Source organism: Rhinoraja longicauda, chromosome 25 (assembly GCF_053455715.1).
Source record: "Rhinoraja longicauda isolate Sanriku21f chromosome 25, sRhiLon1.1, whole genome shotgun sequence".
Lineage (NCBI taxonomy): Eukaryota > Metazoa > Chordata > Chondrichthyes > Rajiformes > Arhynchobatidae > Rhinoraja > Rhinoraja longicauda.
Genome location: NC_135977.1, coordinates 5,137,397 through 5,163,637, shown reverse-complemented (window position 1 = coordinate 5,163,637; position 26,241 = coordinate 5,137,397). Strand labels below are relative to the sequence as shown.

Sequence of the window (26,241 nt, the reverse complement as noted above, 5' to 3'; positions counted from 1 at the left end):
CGTGTTATTGTGATGTTGCCTTTCAGAAGACAGTCATACGCCCCTTGGGTTTGTTGACGTTGAGAGTGTTGCTGGTGACGTGGAACCACTCGACAACTCAACCAAGTCCTCAGACCGTAGATTTAGAGGTACAGCGCGGAAAGATTGAAACATAGAAAATAGGTGCAGGAGTAGGCCATTCGGCCCTTCGAGCCTGCACCGCCATTCAATATGATCATGGCTGATCATCCAACTCAGTATCCTGTACCTGCCTTCTCTCCATACCCCCTGATCCCTTTAGCCACAAGGGCCACATTTAACTCCCTCTTAAATATAGCCAACGAACTGGCCTCAACTACCTTCTGTGGCAGAGAATTCCACAGATTCACCACTCTCTGTGTGAAGAAATGTTTTCTCATCTCGGTCCTAAAAGACTTCCCCCTTATCCTTAAACTGTGACCCCTTGTTCTGGACTTCCCCAACATGGGGAACAATCTTCCTGCATCTAGCCTGTCCAACCCCTTAAGAATTTTGTACGTTTCTATAAGATCTATAAGATAAACAGGCCCTTCGGCCCACCGTGCCCGCGCCGGCCAGCGATCACCCCGTACACTAGCACTGTCCCACACACACCGGGGCCAATTTTACAACTTTACCGAAGCCAATTTAACCCTCAAACCTGCACGTCTTTGGAATGTGGGGGGAAACCGGAGAACCAGGAGAAAACCCACGCGGGTCACGGGGAGAACGTACAAACTCGGTACAGACACCATGGTGAGGATGGAACCCGGGTCTCTGGCGCCGTGAGGCGGCAACTCTACTGTGAATACTCTGCTTATGCCCTTTATTCCGTTGCTATCCGTTCAATCAAAGGTTCTTCAAGACCACCATCTCTACGCCAAATGCTATCATTAAATGTTTGAGTTAACTGTTGCCCAAGGGCAAATTTCATCTCTTAGACAATAGACAATAGACAATAGGTGCAGGAGTAGGCCATTCAGCCCTTCGAGCCATTCAATGCGATCATGGCTGATCACTCTCAATCAGTACCCCGTTCCTGCCTTCTCCCCATACCCCCTCACTCCGCTATCCTTAAGAGCTCTATCCAGCTCTCTCTTGAAAGCATCCAACGAATTGGCCTCCACTGCCTTCTGAGGCAGAGAATTCCACACCTTCACCACTCTCTGACAGAAAAAGTTCTTCCTCATCTCCGTTCTAAATGGCCTACCCCTTATTCTTAAACTGTGGCCCCTTGTTCTGGACTCCCCCAACATTGGGAACATGTTTCCTGCCTCTAATGTGTCCAATCCCCTAATTATCTTATATGTTTCAATAAGATCCCCCCTCATCCTTCTAAATTCCAGTGTATACAAGCCCAATCGCTCCAGCCTTTCAACATACGACAGTCCCGCCATTCCGGGAATTAACCTAGTGAACCTACGCTGCACGCCCTCAATAGCAAGAATATCCTTCCTCAAATTTGGAGACCAAAACTGCACACAGTACTCCAGGTGCGGTCTCACCAGGGCCCGGTACAACTGTAGAAGGACCTCTTTGCTCCTATACTCAATTCCTCTTTGAATATGAAATATTCTGCATTGATTTTATTCAGTTTAAAGGGCCCTGGATTGAAAATATAGTAGTCAGCAAGAATATTCTGATGATTCTGACCATGGCTAAATCATGCTAGGCAGATTTATAACTGTTGACGTTTCTTGTCTGAAAATAAAACATGATGTTCCGTTTTCTGGGTGGTTCGGGGTCTGGAGGTTTATAGCGTTGTTTATCTTCTCTGCTTGGCATTTGACATTTATCTTCTGGAAGTTGGCTACATGGACAGGAAAGCTTCCGAGGGATCTGTGCCAAACGCAGGCAGGTGGGAGACCCAGTCCGAAGAAGGGTCCCGTCCTGAAACATCCACAGATGCTGCCTGACCCGCTGAGTTACTCCAGCATTTTGTGTCTATCTTTTACATAAACCAGCGTCTGCAGTTACTTCCTGCGCAGTTAATCCAAAGAGATGTTTTACTTTTAATCGTGTGTGTGTGTTTATGTGTGTCCGTGTGTGCGTGTATGTGTTTATGTGTGTCCGTGTGTGTGTTTATGTGTGTCCGTGTGTGTGTTTATGTGTGTCCGTGTGTGTGCACTCATGTGTGTGTGTTTATGTGTGTCCATGTGTGTGTGTGTGTGTTTATGTGTGTCCGTGTGTGTGCGCTCAAGAGTGTCCGTGTGTGTGCGCTCGTGTGTGTGCGCACATTGGTGTGCGCGTGTGAGCGTTGTCTGTGTCTGTGCGCGTATGCATGTGTGTTTCTTTGTGTGTCTATGGCTGTGTCTGTGTGCATGCGTCCGTGTCCGTGTGAGTGTGCGGTGTGTGCATGCATGTGTGTGGGTCCGTGTGTTTGTGCGCGTGCGTGCGCGCGTGTGTGTGCATGCATGTGTGTGCATATGCGCGCGCGTGTGCGTGTGTGTGCATGTGTGTGCGCATGTATTTGTGCGTGCACGCATGTGTCTGAGTGCACATATGTGTAAGTGTGCATGTGTGCGTGCGTGCGTGCGCGCGTGTGAGTGTGCGCGTGTGTATGTGTGTATGTGTGTGTGCACGTGTGAGTGTGCGCGTGTGTATGTGTGTATGTGTGTGTGCATGTGTGTGTGTGTGCGTATGTGTGGGTGCAAGCTTGTGTCTGTCAGTGTGCACGTGTGTGTAAGTGTGCGCGTGTGTGTGTGTGCACGTGTGTGTGTGTGCGTATGTGTGGGTGCAAGCTTGTGTCTGTCAGTGTGCACGTGTGTGTAAGTGTGCGCGTGTGTGCAGTACAGCCTGTACAAAGCATTGATTGCTTCCAATGTTGTAACTGGTAATTGGGCACAACATGTCCGTGCCTGAAAGGTGCCTGGAGGCATTGGTTGTGAAGATTAATGCAGTTCTACACTGGCAGAGGAAGAAGGCTTGTTGTGGCGTGGGCAAAGCTTCAAAAATGTAACCCCACTAAACTAACACGCCGTTAGTTTATTGGAAACACAAGAGACTGCAGTTGCTTGAATCTGGTGCAAAACACAAACTGCTGAACCAACTCAGTGAGTCAGGGAGCATCTGTGGAAGGAAGTGGACAGACGTTGTTTAAGGTTGGGACCATCCTTCAAGCTGATTAACAATCTTCCTCCTACTCCATGAAAATACCTCCCTCACCTATATTTACCTATCACATGCAGTCTGAAGAAAGTCCTGAATCACCTATCCATGTTCTCCACAGATGCTGCCTGACCCACTGAGTTACTCCAGCACTCTGTGAAACGTCACCTATCCATGTTCTCCAGAGATGCTGCCTGACCCACTGAGTTACTCCAGCACTCTGTGAAACGTCACCCATCCATGTTCTCCAGAGATGCTGCCTGACCCGCTGAGTTACTCCAGCACTCTGTGAAACGTCACCCATCCATGTTCTCCGGAGATGCTGCCTTAGGAACAAGGTGGTGGCGCAGCGGTAGAGTTGCTGCCTCACAGCGCCAGAGACCCGGGTTCGATCCTGACCACGGGCGCTGTCTGTACGGAGTTTGCACGTTCTCCCCGTGACCTGCGTGGGTTTTCTCCGGGTGCTCCGGTTTCCCCCCACACTCCAAAGACGTGCAGGTTTGTCGGGTTAATTTGCCTTTTGTAAATTGTAAATTGTCCCAAATGTGTGCAGGATAGTGTTAGCGTGCGGGGATCGCTGGTCGGCGTGGACACGGTGGGCCGAAGGGCCTGTTTCCGCGCTGTACCTCTGAACTAAACTGCGAGCACATTTGTGAAGGTGGGTGCAGGGATGATGATCATCCTGGCTGCTTCTCCCTGGGTTATGAGGGCATCTTGGACATGACTGGCGCTATGCCCAACCATGCGAGCAGTGGCCTCATGTTGGCTCGTTGCATCAGGTTCCAGCTCACCGCCCGCTGTTTCTCTGAGTTATGCTGAGATCTGTCGGCATTAGTTTAGTTTAGCTCAGAGATACAGCGCGGAAACAGGCCCTTCGGCCCACCGAGTCCGTGCCGACCGGCGATCCCCGCACACTGACACTATCCTGCACACACTGGGGACAATTTTACATTTACACCAAGCCAATTAATCTACAAACCTGCACGTCTTTGGAGGGCGGGAGGAAGCCGGAAATCTCGGAGAAAACCCAGTGGGCCGCAGGGCCTGTTTCCGCGCTGTACCTCTAAACTAAACTACGCAATCTCCGTTAAGCGTACACATTCGGCCCCGCTCCCCAAACACACTCCGTTAGCCTACACTGTCTGGGCCAACAGCGGCCCCCGGGCCTACAGTGTCTGGGCCTATAGTGTCCATGCCTACAGTGTCCGGGCCAACAGTGTCCGGGCCTACAGTGTCCAGGCCTACAGTGTCTGGACCTACAGTGCCCGGGCCAACAGTATCTGGGCCAATAGTGTCTGTGCCTACAGTGTCCGGGCATACAGTGTCCGGGCCTACAGCGGACCCCGGGCCTACAGTGTCCAGGCCTGCAGTGTCCAGGCCTACAGTGCCTGGGCCTACAGTGTCCGGGCCTACAGTGTCCAGGCCTACAGTGTCCGGACCTACAATGTCCGGGCCTACAGTGTCTGGGCCTACAGTGCCCCCGGGCCTAATAAGGGACAAGGGCGGTCCAGTACGGGGCAAACCAATTTAGCCCAAAATACGGGATGTCCCGGCTAATCCGGGACAGTTGGCGACCCGAGAGGTAACGTGAGTCACAGAGACAGCAAGCGCTCGAGTTGAATGGTGCACAATGCATGAATGCACAAAGCATGAAATACATGCCATCCAGTCCACGTTCACCCCTGTGACACAGGTCACCCGATGGATCCGGTTTCGTTCCGCACTCCCAAGACGTGCAGATTTGTGGCTTCAGTAAAAAAATTTGTGAACCATCCCCGGCGTGTCGTGTAGTGCTTGTGCACGGCACGGACTCGGTGGGCCGAAGGGCCTGTTTCTGCGCTGCATCTCAAACACTGAACCAAATCTGCCGGGCACTACAGAGTGGCGTCACGAGCCAACACTGAAAATGTTTCCTTGTTTCTATTTTTCGTATCCCAGTTGGCAGGAGGCAGTTTATGAGGTTTGAATGGGCTCAGAGCGCCGCTGAAGTCCTTGGATGTGAGCTGGAGGAGCTCGTCGTCACTGTGTTCAAACATCACCTCCAGCAAGTCATTCAACAGGCGACCGGCAAGGTCAATTCATCCAGCACAGCAGATAACACCACAGGTACCAGTCCTTCAGCAGGTACTTCAAACCACTTTTATACACCAGGCCTGTGTAGAAAGAAACTGGATGGGGTGGATGTGGAGAGGATGTTTCCACTGGTGGGAGAGTCAAGCCTCAGAATTATAGAAACATAGAAAACAGGTGCAGGAGGAGGCCATTCGGCCCTTCGAGCCAGCACCGCCATTCAATATGGTCGTGGCCGGCCATCCAGAATCAGTACCCCGTTCCTGCTTTCTCCCCATATCCCTTAATCCCGTTAGCCCTAAGAGGGCCCCCTTACTCTAACTCTCTCTCTTGAACACATCCAGTGAATCGGCCTCCACTGCCTTCTGCGGCAGAGAATTGCACCGATTCGCAACTCCTGCCTTCTCCCCATGCCCCCTGACTCCGCTATCCTTAAGAGCTCTATCTAGCTCTCTCTTCAATGCATTCAGAGAATTGGCCTCCACTGCCCTCTGAGGCAGAGAATTCCACAGATTTGCAACTCTCTAACTGAAAAAGTTTTTCCTCATCTCAGTATTAAATGGCCTCCCCCCTTATTCTTAAACTGTGATCTGTGGTTCTGGACTCCCCTAACATGGAGAAGATTTTTCCTGCATCTAGCCTGCCCAATCCCTTCAGAATTTTATATGTTTCTATAAGATTCCCTCTCATCCTTCTAAATTCCAGTGAGGGCGATCCATTAGTGGGAGAGTTCGTGGCCTCAGAATTAAAGGATGTTCTTTCAGGAAGGAGATGAGGAGGAATTTCTTCAGTCAGAGGGTGGTGAATCTGTGGATTTCAATACTACAGAAGGCTGTGGAGGCCAAGTCTATTTACTATTTACCAAGTCACGAGGGGCCATTTTATAGATGCCAATTAACCTCCAGAACTGCATGTCATGGGAGTGTGGGAGGAAACCGGAGCACCCGGAGAAAACCCACGCAGGTCACGGGTAGACAATAGACAATAGACAATAGGTGCAGGAGTAGGCCATTCAGCCCTTCGAGCCAGCACCGCCATTCAATGCGATCATGGCTGATCACTCTCAATCAGTACCCCGTTCCTGCCTTCTCCCCATACCCCCTCACTCCGCTATACTTAAGAGCTCTATCCAGCTCTCTCTTGAAAGCATCCAACGAACTGGCCTCCACTGCCTTCTGAGGCAGAGAATTCCACACCTTCACCACTCTCTGACTGAAAAAGTTCTTCCTCATCTCCGTTCTAAATGGCCTACCCCTTATTCTTAAACTGTGGCCCCTTGTTCTGGACTCCCCCAACATTGGGAACATGTTTCCTGCCTCTAATGTGTCCAATCCCCTAATTATCTTATATGTTTCAATAAGACGTACAAACTCCGTACAGACAGCGCCCGTAGTCAGGATGGAACCCGGGTCTCTGGCGCTGTGAGGCAGCAACTCTACCGCTGCGCCACCGCGCCGAGTTTGGAATCCCAAGAGGGGCAATCCTTGAGTTTGGAAAGGCAAGAGATGCCGTGATGCCTTTAATCCGTGGGTGGGATTGAGATCTGGAGTAGGCGGGTCGTGAGAGATGTTGTTTACTGCACCTTTTTTTTGGAAACAAATACTGTGTTCCAAAACAAAACCAAACATACAAAGCTGTAATGTTGTCAAATCAAAAGCTGCCCGTGTCGGCAGTTTACAAACGCAACAATTATCAAGTTAAAATCCCGCCAACTTTGTCAACGATACGTTCGGCCTCCCGCGGCGACTGGCGTTCACGGGAGGCCTCCAGCGTTCCCCGTGGGCACCCCGTGTGCGTGTTCCCTCTCCGGGGACGCGCGGCACGGACGTAACCCCGGTAGAGGGGCGGGCAGCCGGCCCCTGTGTGGCCGTCGACTGCCCGCTGCCTGGACCCGCGAGTGGCCATCTTGGCCAGGCCCAGGAGCAGACCGACAGGGAGACCCCCTCCTCCCGACCCTCCCCCCTCTGTACCGGGCGCCCAAAAATCAGGAGCGTGGGGCTAAAATGGAGCCAGAACTTGAGGAGCAGCCCCTTCAGAAACTCGAACGGGGGCTGCAGCCTCTCGCACTGTAAGTACAAACGGTACACGGTCTCTTCCTCGCCGCAGAAGCGACAGGCGTCCGGCGTGTCCGTGAACCGGCTCAAGTACCTGCTGCACGCCACGCCTCTGTACAACACTCTCTACCCCAGGACCCCCCATGTGAAGGGGGAGGGCTCCCTTGTAGAGAGACCTCCACCGGGACTGCCCCCCGCCGGCAGGCGGTAATGCCGATCGCCAGGGCACGTCCGGATGGAGGACGAGGGTGAGGAGGTGGAGAGGCCCGTACGGCGCCCACCTCTCCGGGTGACGGAGCGGCACGCTGGGCGTCTGGGAAAGGCGGCTCACGTTTCCGTGTGAAGTGTCTGGTGGTGATCCCCCCTCTCTCCCTGCTGCCCTCAGGTCCGCGGCTGACCGGCCAGCAATGTGTGGAAGGGATGGCTGCTGGATTATACCAGGAGCTGTTTGGCATCGTTGTCATGCTCATCAACAGGTGACAAAAACAGACGTGGCCACAGTCGCCACTGCACCATCGGCATGGGGAGTTTCACAAGGTTCATTGGCCACATTTATGGTCAGCTAGACCAAGTGGACCCTTTGGGCCCAAACCTCTCCTGCATTGGTGCAGCACCCTCTCTTCCCCCCCTCTCCCCCTTCCTCCCCTCCCCCCTCCTTCCTCCCTTCCCCCCTCCCCCTCCCTTACCCCCTCCTTCCTCCCTCCCCCCTCCCTCCTCCCTCCCCCCTTCACCCTCCCTCTTCCCTCCCCCCTCCCTTACCCCCTCCCTCCTCCCTCCCCCCTTCCCTCTCCCTCTCCTCCCCTCCCCCTCCCTTATCCTCCTTTTCTCCCTCCCCTCCTCCTCCCCCCACCCTTCCCCCTCCCTCCTCCCTCCCCATCCCCCCTTCCCCTCTCCCCTCCCTCCCACTCCATCCCCCTCAACCCCCCTTACCCTGCCCCCTCCCTTGCCCCCTCCCTTACCCCCTCCCTCCCCTCCCCCCTCCCCTTCCCCTCTCCCTCCCCCATTCCATCCCCCTCAACCCGCCCTTATCCTCCCTCCCTCCACCCCCTCGCCCCTCCCTCCTCCCTTACCCCCTCCCTCCTCCCTCCCCTCCCCATCCCCTTCCCCTCCCCCCTACATCCCCCTCAACCCCCCCCCTTATCCTCCCACCTCCCTCTCCCTCCCTCCACCCCCTCCTCCCTCCCTCCCTAGGAGATAGATTTAAACTTTAAAATGTGAATAAATATAACACCGATTCCAATGAAACTTCTTCCATTAGCACCAAAGGGACGACGGTGAGTAAGGTGGGCCAGAAATTGTCGGGCTATCATGTACAGTTTTGGCTGTAGTTCAGGAACAAACAAACAAACAAACAAACGAGAGTTTTAGTATATAGATGTTCAACGGTACTTGTGTAAGACGGAACTGCAGATGCTGGTTCACACCGGAGATAGACGCTAAATGCTGGGGTAACTCAGCGGGACAGGCAGCGTCTCTGGGGAAAAGGAATGGGTAGGTGACGGTTCGGGTCGAGACCCTTCATCAGTCTGATGAAGGGTCTCGACCCGAAACGTCACCCATTCCTTTTCTCCACGGATGCTGCCTGACCCACTGAGTTGCTCCACCATTTTGTGACTGGCTTCGGTCATGTACCAAGTTGCAGTACAATTCATTTTTGTACACAGTTCCGTACGTATCATTGTACGTAGGCACTTAGATACATATTAGATAAGCATGTGTACGAGTTTATAATCGTAGTACACTGAGCCAGTATATAGAGTCGGCAGATTTGGAGCCATTTTCAAGTCCCGGTTGTTCTAGGTGTAGAGTTCTTGACCTGACCAAAGAAGGTAGCACTACATTGGAATAGAGCAAACAGAGCTAGTGACAATTTACAGAAGCCAATTAACCTACAAACCTGTGTGTCTTTGGAGTGTGGGAGGAAACCGGAGCACCCGGAGAAAACCCCGCGTAGATCACGGGGAGAACGTACAAACTCCGTACAGACAGCACCCGTGGTCAGGATCGAACCCGGGTCTCTGGCGCCGTGAGGCAGCAACTCTACCGCTGCACCACCGCGCCGTAGAGCTAGAACTAGGGTACAGTTAATCGTTGGTCAGCACAGACTCATGGGCCGAAGGGCCTGTCTGCACGCTGCGTCACTAAAATGAGATAAACTGAACTAAACTAAACTAAACTTGACTGAGCTCAGGTAAGATAGGCACAAAATGCTGGAGTAACTCAGCGGGTCAGGCAGCATCTCGGGAGAGAAGGAATGGGTGACGTTTCGGGTCGAGACCCTTCTTCAGACTTGTAGGACGCAGGGTAACCTGGTAAGTCTGAAGAAGGGTCTCGACCCGAAACGTCGCCCATTCCTTCTCTCCCGAGATGCTGCCCGACCCGCTGAGTTACTCCAGCATTTTGTGTCTACCTTTGATTTAAACCAGCATAGAAACATAGAAACATAGAAAATAGGTGCAGGAGGAGGCCATTCTGCCTTTCGAGCCAGCACCGCCATTCATTGTGATCATGGCCGATCATCCACAATCAGTAACCCATGCCTGCCTTCTCCCCATATCCCTTGATTCCACTAGCCCCTAGAGCTCTATCCAACTCTCTCTTAAATTCATCCAGTGATTTGGCCTCCACTGCATCTGTAGGTTTTTCCCCCCTACACATTGAGCTCAGGTAAGCTCAGGTAAGCTCAGGTAAGCCCAGGTAAACTCAGATAAGCTCATGTAAGCTCAGGTATGCCCAGGTAAGCTCAGGTAAGCTCAGGTAAGCCCAAGTAAGCTCAGGTAAGCTCAGGTATGCCCAGGTAAGCTCAGGTAAGCTCAGGTAAGCTCAGGTAAGCCCAGGTAAGCCCAGGCAAGCTCAGGCAAGCCCAGGTAAGCCCAGGCAAGCCTAGGTAAGCCCAGGCAAGCTCAGGTAAGCTCAGGTAAGCCCGGGTAAGCCAGGGTAAGCTCGGGTAAGCTCGGGTAAGCCCAGGTAAGCTCAGGTAGACTAGACTAGACTAGAGTAAAGTATTAAATGTACAGCTGTGCATTGCCCACTAGCAGACAGGTTGAGGAGCCGTGTGTGTTGGTGAATTGACTCCAGCCTTTGCATTGCGCAGGTCATTTTCATCCCAGCAGCTGTCGCTGACCTCCATCATGGTGTTGGACTGTCCGGGCTTTCAGAAGCCGGGCCGTGGGCAGGAGCGGGCGGCGACGTTCGAGACCCTGTGCCACAACTACGCACAAGAGCGGCTACAGTTGTTCTACCACCAGAGGATCTTTGTGTCTCAGCTGGAAAGATTCAAAGAGGTGACTCGACTCACATTCATACATCGTTTCAGAGATACGTCGTGGACACAGGCCCTTCGGCCCATCGAGTCCGTGCCGACCAGCGATCCCCGCGCACAATAACGCTACCCAACACACACACACACACACACACACTGGGGCCAATTTTACATTTTATACCAAGCCCATTGATCTACAAACCTGCACGTCCTTGCAGCGTGGGAGGAAACCGAAGATCTCGGAGAAAACCCACGCAGGTGTCACGGGGAGAACGTGCAAACTCCGTACAGGCAGCACCCGTAGTCGGGATCGAACCCGGGTCTCTGGCGCTGTGAGGCAGCAACACTGCCCACTGTAATGGGAAACTTCAGGAGGTTAATTGCAAACATTTATCGTCAATGGTCAACGTTACTTGTGTAAGAAGGAACTGCAGATGCTGGTTTACACCGAAGGTAGACACGTAATGCTGGAGTAATTAATAATAATAATAATAATGCATTTTATTTATATAGCGCTTTTCATACACTCAAAGACGCTTTACAGAGATTTTGAGAACATAGGGAAATGAATAAATAGATAAATAAGTAAATAAATAAATGAACAGAGAAAGGAGACAGAAGGTGAGGTGACCTTCAGTGGTTGAAGGCAGTGCTGAACAGGTGAGACTTCAGCGATGTTTTGAATGTGGTGAGTGTGGGGGAGTCTCTAACGGTTTGGGGTAGTGAGTTCCATAGGGTGGGAGCAGCGATGGAGAAAGCCCTGCCCCCCCAGGATCTGAGTTTAGTCCGGATGTGGGGGGATAGGAGATTGGCAGCGGCAGAGCGGAGGGTGCAGGTGGGAGTGTGCCTGTGGAGGAGGTCGGTCAGGTAGGATGGGGCCAGGTTATGGAGGGCTTTGTAGGTTATGAGGAGGATTTTGTACTGGATTCTCTGGGGGATGGGGAGCCAGTGGAGTTTATAAAGGACGGGGGTGATATGGTCACGGATCGAGGTGTGTGTGAGTAGACGGGCAGCGGAGTTTTGAATGTATTGAAGTTTATTGGTGATTTTTGAGGGTGCGCCATAGAGGAGGCTGTTGCAGTAGTCCAGACGGGAGGTGATGAAGGCGTGGATGAGGGTTTCTGCAGCTGTGGAGGAGAGGGATGGACGGAGACGGGCAATGTTTTTGAGGTGGAAGAAGGCTGTCTTTGTGATGTGTTTGATGTGTTTGTCGAAGGAGAGGGTTTGATCAAGGATGATTCCAAGATTCCGGATGTGAGGTGAGGTGGATACTGGGAGACCATCAATGTTGAGGATGAAGTTTTGGGTGGATTTGGTGAGCGTTTTTGGACCAATGATGATGATTTCAGATTTGTTGCAATTGAGTTTGAGGAAGTTTGATTGAAGCCAAGATTTTATTTCAGTAATGCAGTTTGTCAGTGTAGTTTGCCGAAATTAAGGCAGTATCTCTGGAGAACAGGAACAGGTGACGGTTCGGGTCGAGACCCTTCATCAGTCTGATGAACAGAATCGACCCGAAGCGTCATGTGCTCCCACTCTCCATAGATGCTGCCTGACCCGCTGCGTTAATCCAGCATTTTGTGTCGATCTTCGGTCAATGGTACTTTGATTGTCACATGTACAGTACTATTCATTTTCTTACACAGTTCTGTACCTTATCATTATACATAGGCAGACACAAAGTGCTGCAGTAACTCAGCGGGACAGGCAGCATCTGTGGAGAGAAGGAATGGGCGACGTTTCAGTCTGAACCAGACTGAAATGTCACCCATTCCTTCTCTCCAGAGATGCTGCCTGTCCCGCTGAGTTACTCCAGCACTTTGTGCCTACCTTCGATTGAAGCCAGCATCTGCAGTTCCTTCCCACACATTATACATAGTCACTTAGGTACATATTAGAGAAGCATCTCAGGTACAGTGCAAATGCACAGCGGTAGTACACCGAGACAGTGTACAGAGTCGCCAGATTTGGTGCCATTTGCATGTCCCAGTTGCTATAGGCGTAGAGTTCTTGACCTGACCAAGAAGGCCCGTTGTCCTGGCGACGTTGCAGGGCTGGCCAAGCAAGGTCCTGTCCCAAATTAATACCATGAGACAGTTACTCAGTCAGCAGTTACTCAGTGCCGATTACAATCCTCTGGGCTATTAAAAGACACAAAGTGCTGGAGTAACTCAGCAGGGTCAGGCATCATCTCTGGAGAACTTCGATAGGTGACGTTTCAGGTCAGGACCCTTCCTCAGACTGACTTTGTTGGACTTGCACAAGCTGATGAAACATAGAAACATAGAAAATAGGTGCAGGAGTAGGCCATTCGGCCCTTCGAGCCTGCACCGCCATTCAATATGATCATGGCTGATCATCCAGCTCAGTATCCCGTACCTGCCTTCTCTCCATACCCCCTGATCCCTTTAGCCACAAGGGCCACATCTAACTCCCTCTTAAATATAGCCAATGAACTGGCCTCAACTACCTTCTGTGGCAGAGAATTCCACAGACTCACCACTCTCTGTGTGAGGAAATGTTTTCTCATCTCGGTCCTAACAGACTTCCCCCTTATCCTTAAGCTGTGACCCCTTGTTCTGGACTTCCCCAACATCGGGAACAATCTTCCCGCATCTAGCCTCTCCAACCCCTTAAGAATTTTATATGTTTCTATAAGATCCCCCCTCAGTCTTCTAAATTCCAGCGAGTACAAGCCTAGTCTATCCAGTCTTCATATGAAAGTCCTGCCATCCCAGGGATCAATCTGGTGAACCTTCTCTGTACTCCCTCTAAGGCTAGAATGTCTTTCCTCAGATTAGGAGACCAAAACTGTACACAATGAGATGTCCAAGTTGGTTTGCCGTTAGTCATAGAGTCATGGAGTCACAGAGTGACACGGCGTGGAAACAGGACCTTCGGCCCAACTCGCCCACACCGGCCAACACGTCCCAGCTACACCAGTCCCTTGTAAAAACCATGAAAAACCAAAAAATAATGCACATCAAACACATCAAAGTTACCGAGTCACGAAACAGGCCCTTCGGCCCAACTTGTCCGTGCCAGCGAAAATGCTTCCTCTCAGCTGGTGCCTTTTGCCATTGTTTGGCCCAAGTCCCTCTAAACCTGATCGTGGTCAGGATGGAACCCGGGTCTCTGGCACTGGAAAGGCAGCAACTCTACCGCTGTGCCACCGTGATGACGATCATCTTAAGTTCACTAACCAATCATTAAGTTACATAATATTATTATTAACCTATATATTAATTTTATTGAGATAGATGTCAATCTGCTCAACAGGAAGATGTTCAGTTGACCTTTGACATGGATGAAATGTCCCCCCTCGCTACGGTGGCCGTCATCGACCAAACTTCAGATCTGGTAAGAAAAGCAGATCGTTTTCCGTGGGATCTGATTCGGAGGTAATCGGTGCCGACTTGGTTTAGTTCAGTTCGGAGGTACAGCGCGGAAACAGTCCCTTCGGCCCACCGAGTCCGCGCCGACCAGCGATCCCCGCACACGCTAGTCCTGTGTTTAGTTTAGAGATACAGCGCAGAAACAGGCCCTTCGGCCCACCGAGTCCGTGCCGACCAGCACACTGACACTATCCTACACACACTAGGGACAATTTACAATTTTACCAAAGCCAATTAACCAACAAACCTGTTCATCTTTGGAGTGTGGGGGGAAGCCGGAGCACCCGGAGAAAACCCACGCGGTCACGGGGAGAACGTACAAACTCCGTACAGACAGCGCCCGCAGTCAGGATTGAACCCGGGTCTCTGGTGCCGTGAGGCAGTAGGTCTACCGTTGCGCCACCGTGCCCGCCCTACTAGATGCGGGAAGATTGTTCCCGATGTTGGGGAAGTCCAGAACCAGGGGTCACAGCTTAAGGATAAGGGGGAAGTCTTTTAGGACCGAGATGAGAAAACATTTCTTCACACAGAGAGTGGTGAGTCTGTGGAATTCTCTGCCACAGAAGGTAGTTGAGGCCAGTTCATTGGCTATATTTAAGAGGGAGTTAGATGTGGCCCTTGTGGCTAAAGGGATCAGGGGGTATGGAGAGAAGGCAGGTACAGGTTACTGAGCTGGATGATCAGCCATGATCATATTGAATGGCGGTGCAGGCTCGAAGGGCCTAATGGCCTACTCCTGCACCTATTTTCTATGTTTCTATGTTTCTATGTTTCCTTGGAGCATGTGCGCTCTGCGTTAGTCTATCCCTGAACACTCAGCATCTTGTGATTAACACAGATAATTTGCTCAAAACGTAAGTCAAAGATTTGCAGGAAGGAACTGCAGGTGCTGGTTTACACCGAAGATAGACGCAGAATGCTGGAGTAACTCGGCGGGACAGGCAGCATCTCCGGAGAGAAGGAACGGGTGACGTTTCGGGTTGAGACCTTGCGAAGAAGAGTCTCGACCCAAAACGTCACCCATTCCTTCCATCCAGAGATGCTGCCTGTCCCGCTGAGTTACTCCAGCATTCTGCGTCTATAAGTCGAAGAATCATTTGTAAATTCCCTCCAGTGCTTCAGCTATTTATTTAGCAATCTGTTAACTAAATAGAAAAAGAATTAGCACCTTCTCTTGCTGGAGCCCAGGAGGAATATACGCATTCGGTGGGGGAAAAAGAGAATTCATCACAACATTTTGATTCACATACCACAGGATCCAGAGAGGATAGAAATGTGCTAATCACCAATGATTAATCATGTTCTTCTGGATTAATAGACAGATGGATCACTCCGAATGACGACGGGCTCGAAAGTCTTTCGTCCATGTTCTGCTTAGTTTTAGTTTAGTTAAATTAGTTTAATAATAATAATAATAATAATGCATTTTATTTATATAGCGCTTTTCATATACTCAGACGCTTTACAGAGATTTAGAGAACATAGGGAAATGAATAAATAGATAAATAAGTAAATAAGTAAATAAGTAAACGAACAGAGAAAGGAGACAGAAGGTGAGGTGACCTTCAGTGGTTGAAGGCAGTACTGAACAGGTGAGACTTCAGCGATGTTTTGAATGTGGTGAGTGTGGAGGAGTCTCTAACGGTTTGGGGTAGTGAGTTCCATAGGGTGGGAGCAGCGATGGAGAAAGCCCTGTCCCCCCAGGATCTGAGTTTGGTCCGGATGTGGGGGGATAGGAGATTGGCAGCAGCAGAGTGGAGGGTGCAGGTGGGAGTGTGCCTGTGGAGGAGGTCGGTCAGGTAGGATGGGGCCAGGTTATGGAGGGCTTTGTAGGTTATGAGGAGGATTTTGTACTGGATTCTCTGGGGGATGGGGAGCCAGTGGAGTTTGTAAAGGACGGGGGTGATATGGTCACGGATCGGGGTGTGGGTGAGTAGACGGGCAGCGGAGTTTTGAATGTATTGAAGTTTACTGATGATTTTTGAGGGTGCGCCATAGAGGAGGCTGTTGCAGTAGCCCAGACGGGAGGTGATGAAGGCGTGGATGAGGGTTTCTGCAGCTGTGGAGGAGAGGGATGGATGGAGACGGGCAATGTTTTTGAGGTGGAAGAAGGCTGTTTTTGTGATGTGATTGATGTGTTTGTCGAAGGAGAGGGTTTGATCAAAGATGATTCCAAGATTCCGGATGTGAGGTGAGGTGGATACTGGGAGACCATCAATGTTGAGGATGAAGTTTTGGGTGGATTTGGTGAGCGTTTTTGGACCAATGATGATGATTTCAGATTTGTTGCAATTGAGTTTGAGGAAATTTGATTGAAGCCAAGATTTTATTTCAGTGATGCAGTTTAGTTTAGTTGTCAGGTGTACCGAGGTAGAGTGAAGAGCTGTTGCTATTTGCTATCCAGACAGCGTTCTTAATCTTAGTTTGGAGATACAACACGGAACCTGTGTGGGCTCTCTCCGGGAGCTCTGGTTTCCTCGCATGCTCCAAAGACCTACAGGTTTGCAGGCTAATTGGCTCGGTGTAATTGTAGATTGTCACTGCTGCGTGCAAGTTACCCCAATCACTGGCCGGCGCGGACTCGGTGGACCGAAGGGCCTGCTTCCGTGCTGTATCTCTAAACTAATCTAAACTAAAATGTAGGTATTTATTTCACAAAATGCTGGAGTAACTCAGCAGGTCAGGCAGACAACAGACAATAGACAATAAACAATAGTTGCAGGAGGAGGCCATTCGGCCCATCGAGCCAGCAATGCCATTCAATGTGATCATGGCTGATCATTCTCAATCAGTACCCCATTCCTGCCTTCTCCCCATACCCCCTGACTCAGTTATCCTTAAGAGCAGCATCTCAGGAGAGAAGGAATGGGTGACGTTTCGGGTTGAGACCCTTCTTCAGTCTGATGTCAGGGGGGGCGGGACAAAGGAAGGATATAGGTGGAGACGGGAAGATAGAGGGAGATCTGGGAAGGGGGAGGGGAAGAGAGGGACAGAGGAACTATCTAAAGTTGGAGAAGTCAATGTTCATACCGCTGGGCTGCAAGCTGCCCAGGCGAAATATGAGGTGCTGTTCCTCCAATTTCCGGTGGGCCTCACCATGGCACTGGAGGAGGCCCATGACAGAAAGGTCAGACTGGGAGTGGGAGGGGTAGTTGAAGTGCTCAGCCACCGGGAGATCAGGTTGGTTAAGGCGGACTGAGCGAAGGTGTTGAGCGAAACGATCGCCGAGCCTGTGTTTGGTTTCGCCGATGTAAAGAAGTTGACATCTAAACTAAAATGACACCCCGAGAAAAAAGTACCTCTTCACAATGTGTAGGAAGGAACTGCAGATGGTGGTTTAAACCGACGATAGACACAAAATGCTGGAGTAACTCAGCGGGGTCAGGCAGCATCTCTGGAGAGAAGGAATGGGTGACGTTTTGGGTCGAGACCCTTCTTCAGACCGCCTGATCGTTACCTTTTCAGCTTTGCAAGGTGGTTTATTTTGTGGAAATGGAGATATTTGTGAACGGTTCAGGATGAGATTCTGAAGCAATGTGGGATAAAGTGCAGAATATGGCTATAGACAAAAGACAATAGGTGCAGGAGGAGGCCATTCGGCCCTTCGAACCAGCACCGCCATTCAATGTGATCATGGCTGATCATCCACAATCAGTACCCCGTTCCTGCCTTCTCCCCGTACCCCCTGACTCCGCTATCATTAAGGGCTCCATCTAGCTCTCCCTTGAAAGCATCCAGAGAATTGGCCTCCATTGCCTTGAATTCCACAGATTCACAACTCTCTGGGTGAAAATGTTTGTGCCTGAGCCAAAGTCTTAGTGTTTCAATCTGTCAGTTCAAGGTTCAGCTACCCATGCACGAGGACTGCAAGGGGCTGCTGTGGATCCTTGACGAAGAGGTCTTGGTTCAGGACTCCAAGGATAGCGTGGTCCTCGACCGCCTGTGCGCCTATTTTGAGAAGAAGGGGCTGGAAAAGGAAGGTAATAACAACAAACACAGTTTGCTCTTTACCGCAAGCCACAGGAACTGTGATCAGCGTCGGGAATCTCAGCTTGAACGAGCACCGTTAGTTTGCACACCCAGAGAAATCAGCGCTAGCTCGAGCTCAACGATTCCCAAGTCACAGGAGCAGAATTAGGCCATTCGGCCCATCGAGTCTACTCCGCCATTCAATCATGGCTGATCTCTCTCTCCCTCCCAACCCCATTCTCCTGCCTTCTCCCCGTAACCTCTGACACCCGCATTAATCAAGAATCTATCTATCTCTGCCTTAAAAAATATCCACTGACTTGGCCTCCACAGCCTTCTGTGGCAAAGAATCCCACAGATTCACCACCCTCTGACTAAAGAAATTCCTCCTCATCTCCTTCCTAAAAAAACGTCCTTTAATTCTGAGGCTGTGACCTCTGGTCCTAGACTCTCCCACTAGTGGAAACATCCTCTCCACACCCACTCTATGCAGGCCTTTCACTATTTGGTACGTTTCAATGAGGTCCCCCCTCATCCTTCTAAAGTCAGTTTCAGTTTCAGTTTCGGTTTAGTTTATTGTCACGTGTACCGAGGTACAGTGAAAAGCTTTTTGTTGCGTGCCAACCAGTCAGCGGAAAGACAATACGTGATTCCAGTCGATCCATTTACAGTGTACTGATACATGATAAAGGAATAACGTTTAGTGCAAGGTAAAGCCAGCAAGGTCTGATCAAGGATAGTCCGAGGGCCATCAAAGAGGTAGATAGTAGTTCAGCACTGCTCTCTGGTTGCAGAGAATAGCCTGGATCGAGTGGATGCGAAGAATATATTTCCACTAGTGGGAGAGTCTAAGACTCAGAATGAATGGATGTACTTTTAGACTTGGGCTTTTGTCTAGGGTTGCCAACTGTCCCGCATTAGCCGGGACATCCCGTATTTTGGGCTAAATTAGTTTGTCCCATACGGGACCGCCCTTGCCCCATATTAGGCCCGGGGGGGGCGCTGAAGGCCCGGACGCTGTAGGCCCGGACACTGTAGGCCCGGACACTGTAGGCCCGGACAGTGTAGGCCCGGACAGTGTAGGCCCGGACAGTGTAGGCCCGGACAGTGTAGGCCCGGACACTGTAGGCCCGGACACTGTAGGCCCGGACACTGTGGGCACGGACACTGTGGGCCCGGACACTGTGGGCCCGGACACTGTAGGCCCGGACACTGTGGGCCCGGACACTGTGGGCCCGGACACTGTAGGCCCGGACACTGTAGGCCCGGACAGTGTAGGCCCGGACAGTGTAGGCCCGGACAGTGTAGGCCCGGACACTGTGGGCCCGGACACTGTAGGCCCGGACACTGTAGGCCCGGACAGTGTAGGCCCGGACACTGTGGGCCCGGACACTGTGGGCCAGGACACTGTGGGCACGGACACTGTGGGCCCGGACACTGTGGGCCCGGACACTGTAGGCCCGGACACTGTGGGCCCGGACACTGTAGGCCCGGACACTGTAGGCCCGGACACTGTAGGCCCGGACAGTGTAGGCCCGGACAGTGTAGGCCCGGACAGTGTAGGCCCGGACACTGTAGGCCCGGACACTGTAGGCCCGGACACTGTGGGCACGGACACTGTGGGCCCGGACACTGTGGGCACGGACACTGTGGGCCCCGATGCTGTAGGTCCCGACAGTTTAGGTCCTGACACTCTAGGTTTCCGACATTTTAGCTCCAGACACTGTAGGCCCTGGGGCCGCTGTAGGCCGGACGGTGTAGGCCCGGAGGCCCGGGCGCCGCCTGATGGAGGTTGCGTCGCAACCCGCCTCCCGGCCCGGGCGGCCGCCATTGGCGGAGCGGGAGCATGTGGCCGTGGGCTGGGTGAGGTCACGTGGGGCGCGGGGCGGTGACGTCGCCGTGAACCACATTTGGGAGTGAGGAAGTTGGCAACCCCTACTCTGGTTTTGTTTTACATTCACAGAGAAACAGCCACTGCGGAGGTGTGTGCAGGACCAGCAGTTTGTGATTTCCCACCAGCTTGGCACTTGCCCCGTGCGATACGACCTGACGGGGTGGATCAACAAAGCCAAACCCAACCAGTCTCTGGAAAATGCCAGCCGGTTGCTGCAAGAATCCAGGAAGTAAGTGCTTGGAGTTTAATGTAGACTCTTGCAGAGAGAAACCGGCACGGTGGCGCAGCGGTAGAGTTGCTGCCTTGCAGCGCCGGAGATCCAGGTTCAATCCCGACTACGGGCGCTGTCTGTACGGAGTTTGTACGTTCTCCCCGTGACCCACGTGGGTTTTCTCCGGGATCTTCGGTTTCCTCCCACGCTCCAAAGACGTACAGGTTGGAAGGTTAATCAGCTTGGTGTAAGTGTAAATTGTCCCGAGTGTGTGTAGGGTCGTGTTAGTGTCCGGGCTTACAGTGTCCGGGCCTACAGTGTCCGGGCCTACAGTGTCCGGGCCTACAGTGTCCGGGCCTACAGTGTCCGGGCCTACAGTGTCCGGGCCTACAGTGTCCGGGCCTACAGTGTCCGGACCTACAGTGTCCGGGCCTACAGTGTCCGGGCCTAGTGTCCGGGCCTACAGTGTCCGGGCCTACAGTGTCCGGGCCTACAGTGTCCGGGCCTACCGTGTCCGGACCTACAGTGTCCGCCTACAGTGCCCCCCGGGCCTAATACGAGACAAGGGTGGTCCCTTACGGGACAAACTAATTTAGCACAAAATACGGGATTTCTCGGCTACTACGGGACAGTTGGCAACCCTACTGGAGAGGGACCACTACCCGAAACTTCACCTATCTATATTTAGTTTCAGGGATGTAGCGTGGAAACATCGTGTCCACGAATTCCCGTCCACACTAGTTATCCCACTTTCTCATCCACTCCCTGCACACAAGGAGCAATTCACAGAGGCCAATTAACCTAGTTTCTAGAGATGTTCCCTGGAGATACTACCTGACCTTGGAGTGTGGGAGGAGATCGGAGGACCCGGAGAAAACCCACGCGGTCACACAGAGAGAACGTACAAAACTCTGTGGAGACGGCATCCGAAGACATACAAGCTTGTGGGTTAATGGGCTTCGGTAAAAATGATAACTTGTCCCTGGTGTGTCGGATGGTTCTAGTGCGCGGGGGTCACTCGAAGGGCCGAAGGGCCCGTTTCAGCACTGTATCTCCAAACTAAACTGGACTAAAGCACCCGTAGTCAGGATTGGACCCGGGACTCTGGCGCTGTGAGGCAGCAACTCTACCGCTGCTCCACCACGCTGCCCCGATTGTTCTATTGGCTTTTGTTTATGGGATAAATCCGGTGTTGATAGTAAAATGGAATGGCAGGACTGTCATGTGTTGAAAGACTGGAGCGACTAGGCTTGTATACACTGGAATTTAGAAGGATGAGAGGGGATCTTATCGAAACATATAAGGTTATTAAGGGGTTGGACACGTTAGAGGCAGGAAACATGTTCCCAATGTTGGGGGAGTCCAGAACAAGGGGCCACAGTTTAAGAATAAGGGGTAGGCCATTTAGAACTGAGATGAGGAAAAACTTTTTCAGTCAGAGAGTTGTGAATCTGTGGAATTCTCTGCCTCAGAAGGCTGTGGAGGCCAATTCTCTGAATGCATTCAAGAGAGAGAGCTAGATAGAGCTCTTAAGGATAGCAGAGTCAGGGGGTATGGGGAGAAGGCAGGAACGGGGTACTGATTGAGAATGATCAGCCATGATCACATTGAATGGTGGTGCTGGCTCGACGGGCCGAATGGCCTCCTCCTGCACCTATTGTCTATTGTCTATTGTCTAAAATGCAAGTTTTCTCATTGAGCATAGATGCCATTTCCTCTCTGAGGAATGTTCCATTTGTACCTTCAGAATGACTGCCTTTAAACTATGTGCATTATTGATCATTCCTGCAGCCATTAAGAGGTTAATCGACATACCGTGTAACATTTCATTAATGGCTAGCTCCCCTTTGGGTCTTTGCATCAAGTTGTCCTGGATCGAAGGTTCTCTTCAGCTTTGAAAACTACATTTCCATGCTTCGAATCAACCAAGTTTTTTTTATTTTTAGATTTAGAGATACAGCACGGAAACAGGCCCTTCGGCCCACCGGGTCCGTGCCACCCAGCGATCCCCACACATTAACACTATCCTACACACACAATTTTTACATTTACCCAGTCAATTAACCTACAAACCTGCACGTCTTTGGAGCGTGGGAGGAAACCGAAGATCTCGGAGAAAACCCACGCAGGTCACGGGGAGAACGTACAAACTCCGTACAGACGGCGCCCGTGGTCGGGATCGAAGCTGAGTCTCCGGCGCTGCATTCGCTGTAAGGCAGCAACTCTACCGTGCCGCAGATTAGCAAGGATCAGGACAATTGTGCTTGTGTTAATCTTTGTCAATGTGTACATGGAGAATGGGCGGCAGGGGATGGCGCAGGGGTAGAGTCGCTGCCTTGCAGTTGCTGCCTTCCAGGGTTCGATCCCGACTACGGGTGCTTGTCTGTGCGGAGTTTGTACGTTCTCCCCATGGGTTTTCTCCGAGATCTCCGGTTTCCTCCCGCACTCCAAAGACGTCCATGCTTGCCGGTTAATTGGCTTGGGTATAAAATGCAAACAATTGTCCCCAGTGTGCGTGTGTGTAGGGTCGTGTTAGCGTGCGGGGTGATCGCTGGGCGGCGCGGACTCGGCGGGGCCGAAGGGCCTGTTTCTGCGCTGTATCTCTAATCTAAACCAAGAACAGTACAGCACAGGAACAAGCTCACAATGTCTGTGCTGAACATGATGCCAAGATAATCGGCCTACATTTTACCCATATCCCTCCATTCGCTGCGTACTCATGTGCCCGTCTAAAAACCTCTTAAACCCCACCATTAGATCTGCCTCCACCACCACCTCTGCCCCCACCCCCCACTTGCCCCACTCATCTCCTTTAAACTTTACCTCTCTCATCTTATAGCTGTGCTCTCCAGTATTTGACATTTCCATCTATGGCTCTCGTGGTTTAGTTTAGTTTGCAGGGAAAGCATGGAAACAGGCCCTTCGCCCTACCGAGTCCACGCCGACTAACCGTTCACACTAGTTCTGTTATCGAGGGTTGCCAACTACCTCACTCCCAAATACGGGACAAGGTGACGTCACCGCCCCGCGCCCCACGTGACCTCACCCAGCCAGCGGCCACGTGCTCCCGCTCCACCAACGGCCCGGGAGGCGGGTTGCTACGCAACCTCCGTCAGGCGAACACACTCGGCCCCGCTCCCCGAACACACTCCGTTAGCCTACAGTGTCCCGGCCTACAGCGCCCCCCCCCCCCCCCCTGGACTTAATACGGGACAAGGGCGGTCCCGTACGGGACAAACCAATTTAGCCCAAAATACGGGATGTCCCGGCTAATACGGGACAGTTGGCAACCCTAATGCTATCCCACTTTCTCATCCGCTCCCTGCACACCAGGAGCGGTTTCCAGAGGGCCTTGCCTTCTGTAAATTGTAAACAAATGTTGATGGTGTGTAGGATAGCATTAGTGTAGTGGGGCGATCGCTGGTGGGCGCTGGACTGGGTGGGCCTGAGGGGCCCGTTTCCTCGCTGTACCTCTGAGGCCTAACGCCGCCGAGCGTAACGATCGGAGCTAACGTGTGATCATTTCCTCCCACCAGCGACTCCCTGAAGAAGCTCTTCTCTCCCCGGTCGAAAATCCCGGCCATCTGCCGGTCGGTGTCCGGGATGGAGGGCACTTCCCAGCAGTCCCTGCATCGCATCAGCTGCGTACGGAAGACATTCAGCAGCAGCTTCGCAGCAGTCAAGAGGAAATCCGTCTGCGGCCTGATCAAGCTCCAGGTGGTGAGTGTGGGCGGAGCGGGTCGTCGCCCAGAGCGTGTGTTTGCAGGAGATGCCGGCGATCCTTGCCCGTGTAGCTTGTGTAGTTTAGTTTAGTTTAGAGACACAGCGCGGAAACAGGCCCTTTCGGCCCACCGACCGAATCAATAGACAATAGGTGCAGGGGGAGGCCATTCGGCCCTTCGAGCCAGCACCACCATTCAATGTGATCACGGCTGATCATTCTCAACCAGTCAACGCCGACCAGCGATCCCCGCACACTAACGCTATCCTACACACACTAGAGACAATTTACATTCAACACCATCCTATATGTCGATTGGAGATATGGAGAGTGGTGAAGGTGTGGAATTCTCTGCCTCAGAGGGCAGTGGAGGCCAGTTCGTTGGATGCTTTCAAGAGAGAGCTGGATAGAGCTCTTAAGGATAGCGGAGTGAGGGGGTATGGGGAGAAGGCAGGAACGGGGTACTGATTGAGAGTGATCAGCCATGATCGCATTGAATGGCGGTGCTGGCTCGAAGGGCTGAATGGCCTACTCCTGCACCTATTGTCTATTGTCTATTGTCTATTGTCTATTGTCTATCTCGGGAGAGAAGGAATGGGTGACGTTTCGGGTCGAGACCCTAGGGTCTCGACCCGAAACGTCACCCATTCCTTCTCTCCCGAGATGCTGCCTGACCTGCTGAGTTACTCCAGCATTTTGTGAATAAATCGATTTGTACCAGCATCTGCAGTTATTTTCTTAACCCATTCTATATGTCTCCTGCTATCCACTTTCTGCTGTAACACTGCAGATATCCCCGGTGTGGGACAAATAATGGATATATTATTATTATAATATTATACTCGCTGGAATTAAAAAGATTGAGTGGGGATCTTATAGAAACGTACAAAATTCTTAAGGGGTTGGACAGGCTAGATGCAGGAAGATTGTTCCCGATGTTGGGGAAGTCCAGAACAAGGGGTCACAGTTTAAGGATAAGGGGGAAGGAAGTCTTTTAGGACCGAGATGAGAACGTTTTTTTTCACACAGAGAGTGGTGAATCTGTGGAATTCTCTGCCACAGAAGGTAGTTGAGGCCAGTTCATTGGCTGTATTTAAGAGGGAGTTAGATGTGGCCCTTGTGGCTAAAGGGATCAGGGGGTATGGAGAGAAGGCAGGTACGGGATACTGAGTTGGATGATCAGCCATGATCATATTGAATGGCGGTGCAGGCTCGAAGGGCCGAATGGCCTACTCCTGCACCTATTTTCTATGTTTCTATATTAGGGACAATTTTTACATTTACAACCAAGCCAATTAACCTACAAACCTGACCGCCTTTGGAGGGTGGGAGGAAACCGAAGATCTCGGGGAAAACCCATGCCGGTCAAGGGGGAGAACGTACAAACTCCATACAGACGGCGCCCGTAGTCGGGATGGAACCCGGGTCTCTGGCGCTGTGAGGCAGCAGCTCTACCTGCTGCGCCACCGTGCCACCCTTTTCTTTTCTTTTCTTTTCTCTCAAATTGTACCCAGTGTTATAATTTTCCATTAGCGTAATGCCAACGTTTTCTTCTCACTTATGTTAAACCGGATCCTGAGGAAAAACAATAGACAATAGGTGCAGGAGGAGGCCATTCGGCCCTTCGAGCCCGCACCACCATTCAATGTGATCATGGCTGATCATTCTCAATCAGTACCCCGTTCCTGCCTTCTCCACATACCCCCTGACTCCGCTATCCTTAAGAGCTCTATCTAGCTCTCTCTTGAATGCATTCAGAGAATTGGCCTCCACTGCCTTCTGAGGCAGAGAATTCCACAGATTCACAACTCTCTGACTGAAAAAGTTTTTCCTCATCTCCGTTCTAAATGGCCTACCCCTTATTCTTAAACTGTGGCCCCTTGTTCTGGACTCCCCCAACATTGGGAACATGTTTCCTGCCTCTAACGTGTCCAACCACTTAATAATCTTATATGGTTCGATAAGATCCCTCTCATCCTTCTAAATTCCAGTGTATACAAGCCTAGTCGCTCCAGTCTTTCAACATATGACAGTCCCGCCATTCCGGGAATTAACCTGCACGCCCTCAATAGCAAGAATATCCTTCCTCAAATTTGGAGACCAAAACTGCACACAGTACTCCAGGTACGGTCTCACTAGGGCCCTGTACAACTGCACACAGCACTCCAGGTGCGGTCTCACTAGGGCCCTGTACAACTGCACACAGTACTCCAGGTACACAAGGTGTTGGAGGAACCAGCGCGTCTGGGCAGCACCTGGGAGGGAATGCACAGGCGGCGTGTCGGGACGGGACCCTTCTTCATAAGGGTGATGAAGATTGCTCAGGACTCGCATTCTCAGCTGCCCACTCCCCCCTTCCCCAGATACTGCCTTACCCGCTGAGTTCATGAGCTCCGACGTGATATAGGAGCAGAATTGGGCCATTCGGCCCATCTACTCCGCCATTCAATCGTGGCTGATCTATCTCTCTCTCCTAACCCCATTCTCCCGCCTTCTCCCCATAAACCTCTGACACCCGCACTAATCAAGAATCTATCCATCTCTGCCTTACAAATACCCC

General features: G+C 51.7%; 1 protein-coding gene across 1 annotated transcript in view; it reads left to right on the top strand.

Annotated features, from left to right (window-relative positions):
* The window catches only part of myo18b (myosin XVIIIB), a 204,322-nt gene that overhangs the window by 59,572 nt on the left and 118,509 nt on the right, over nucleotides 1-26,241 (top strand). Inside the window, 7 exon segments of the mRNA XM_078421838.1 lie at nucleotides 5,044-5,211; nucleotides 7,615-7,705; nucleotides 10,324-10,513; nucleotides 13,771-13,851; nucleotides 17,722-17,866; nucleotides 19,819-19,978; nucleotides 23,497-23,680. Of these exon segments, the coding sequence (XP_078277964.1) occupies nucleotides 5,044-5,211; nucleotides 7,615-7,705; nucleotides 10,324-10,513; nucleotides 13,771-13,851; nucleotides 17,722-17,866; nucleotides 19,819-19,978; nucleotides 23,497-23,680 (1,019 nt within the window).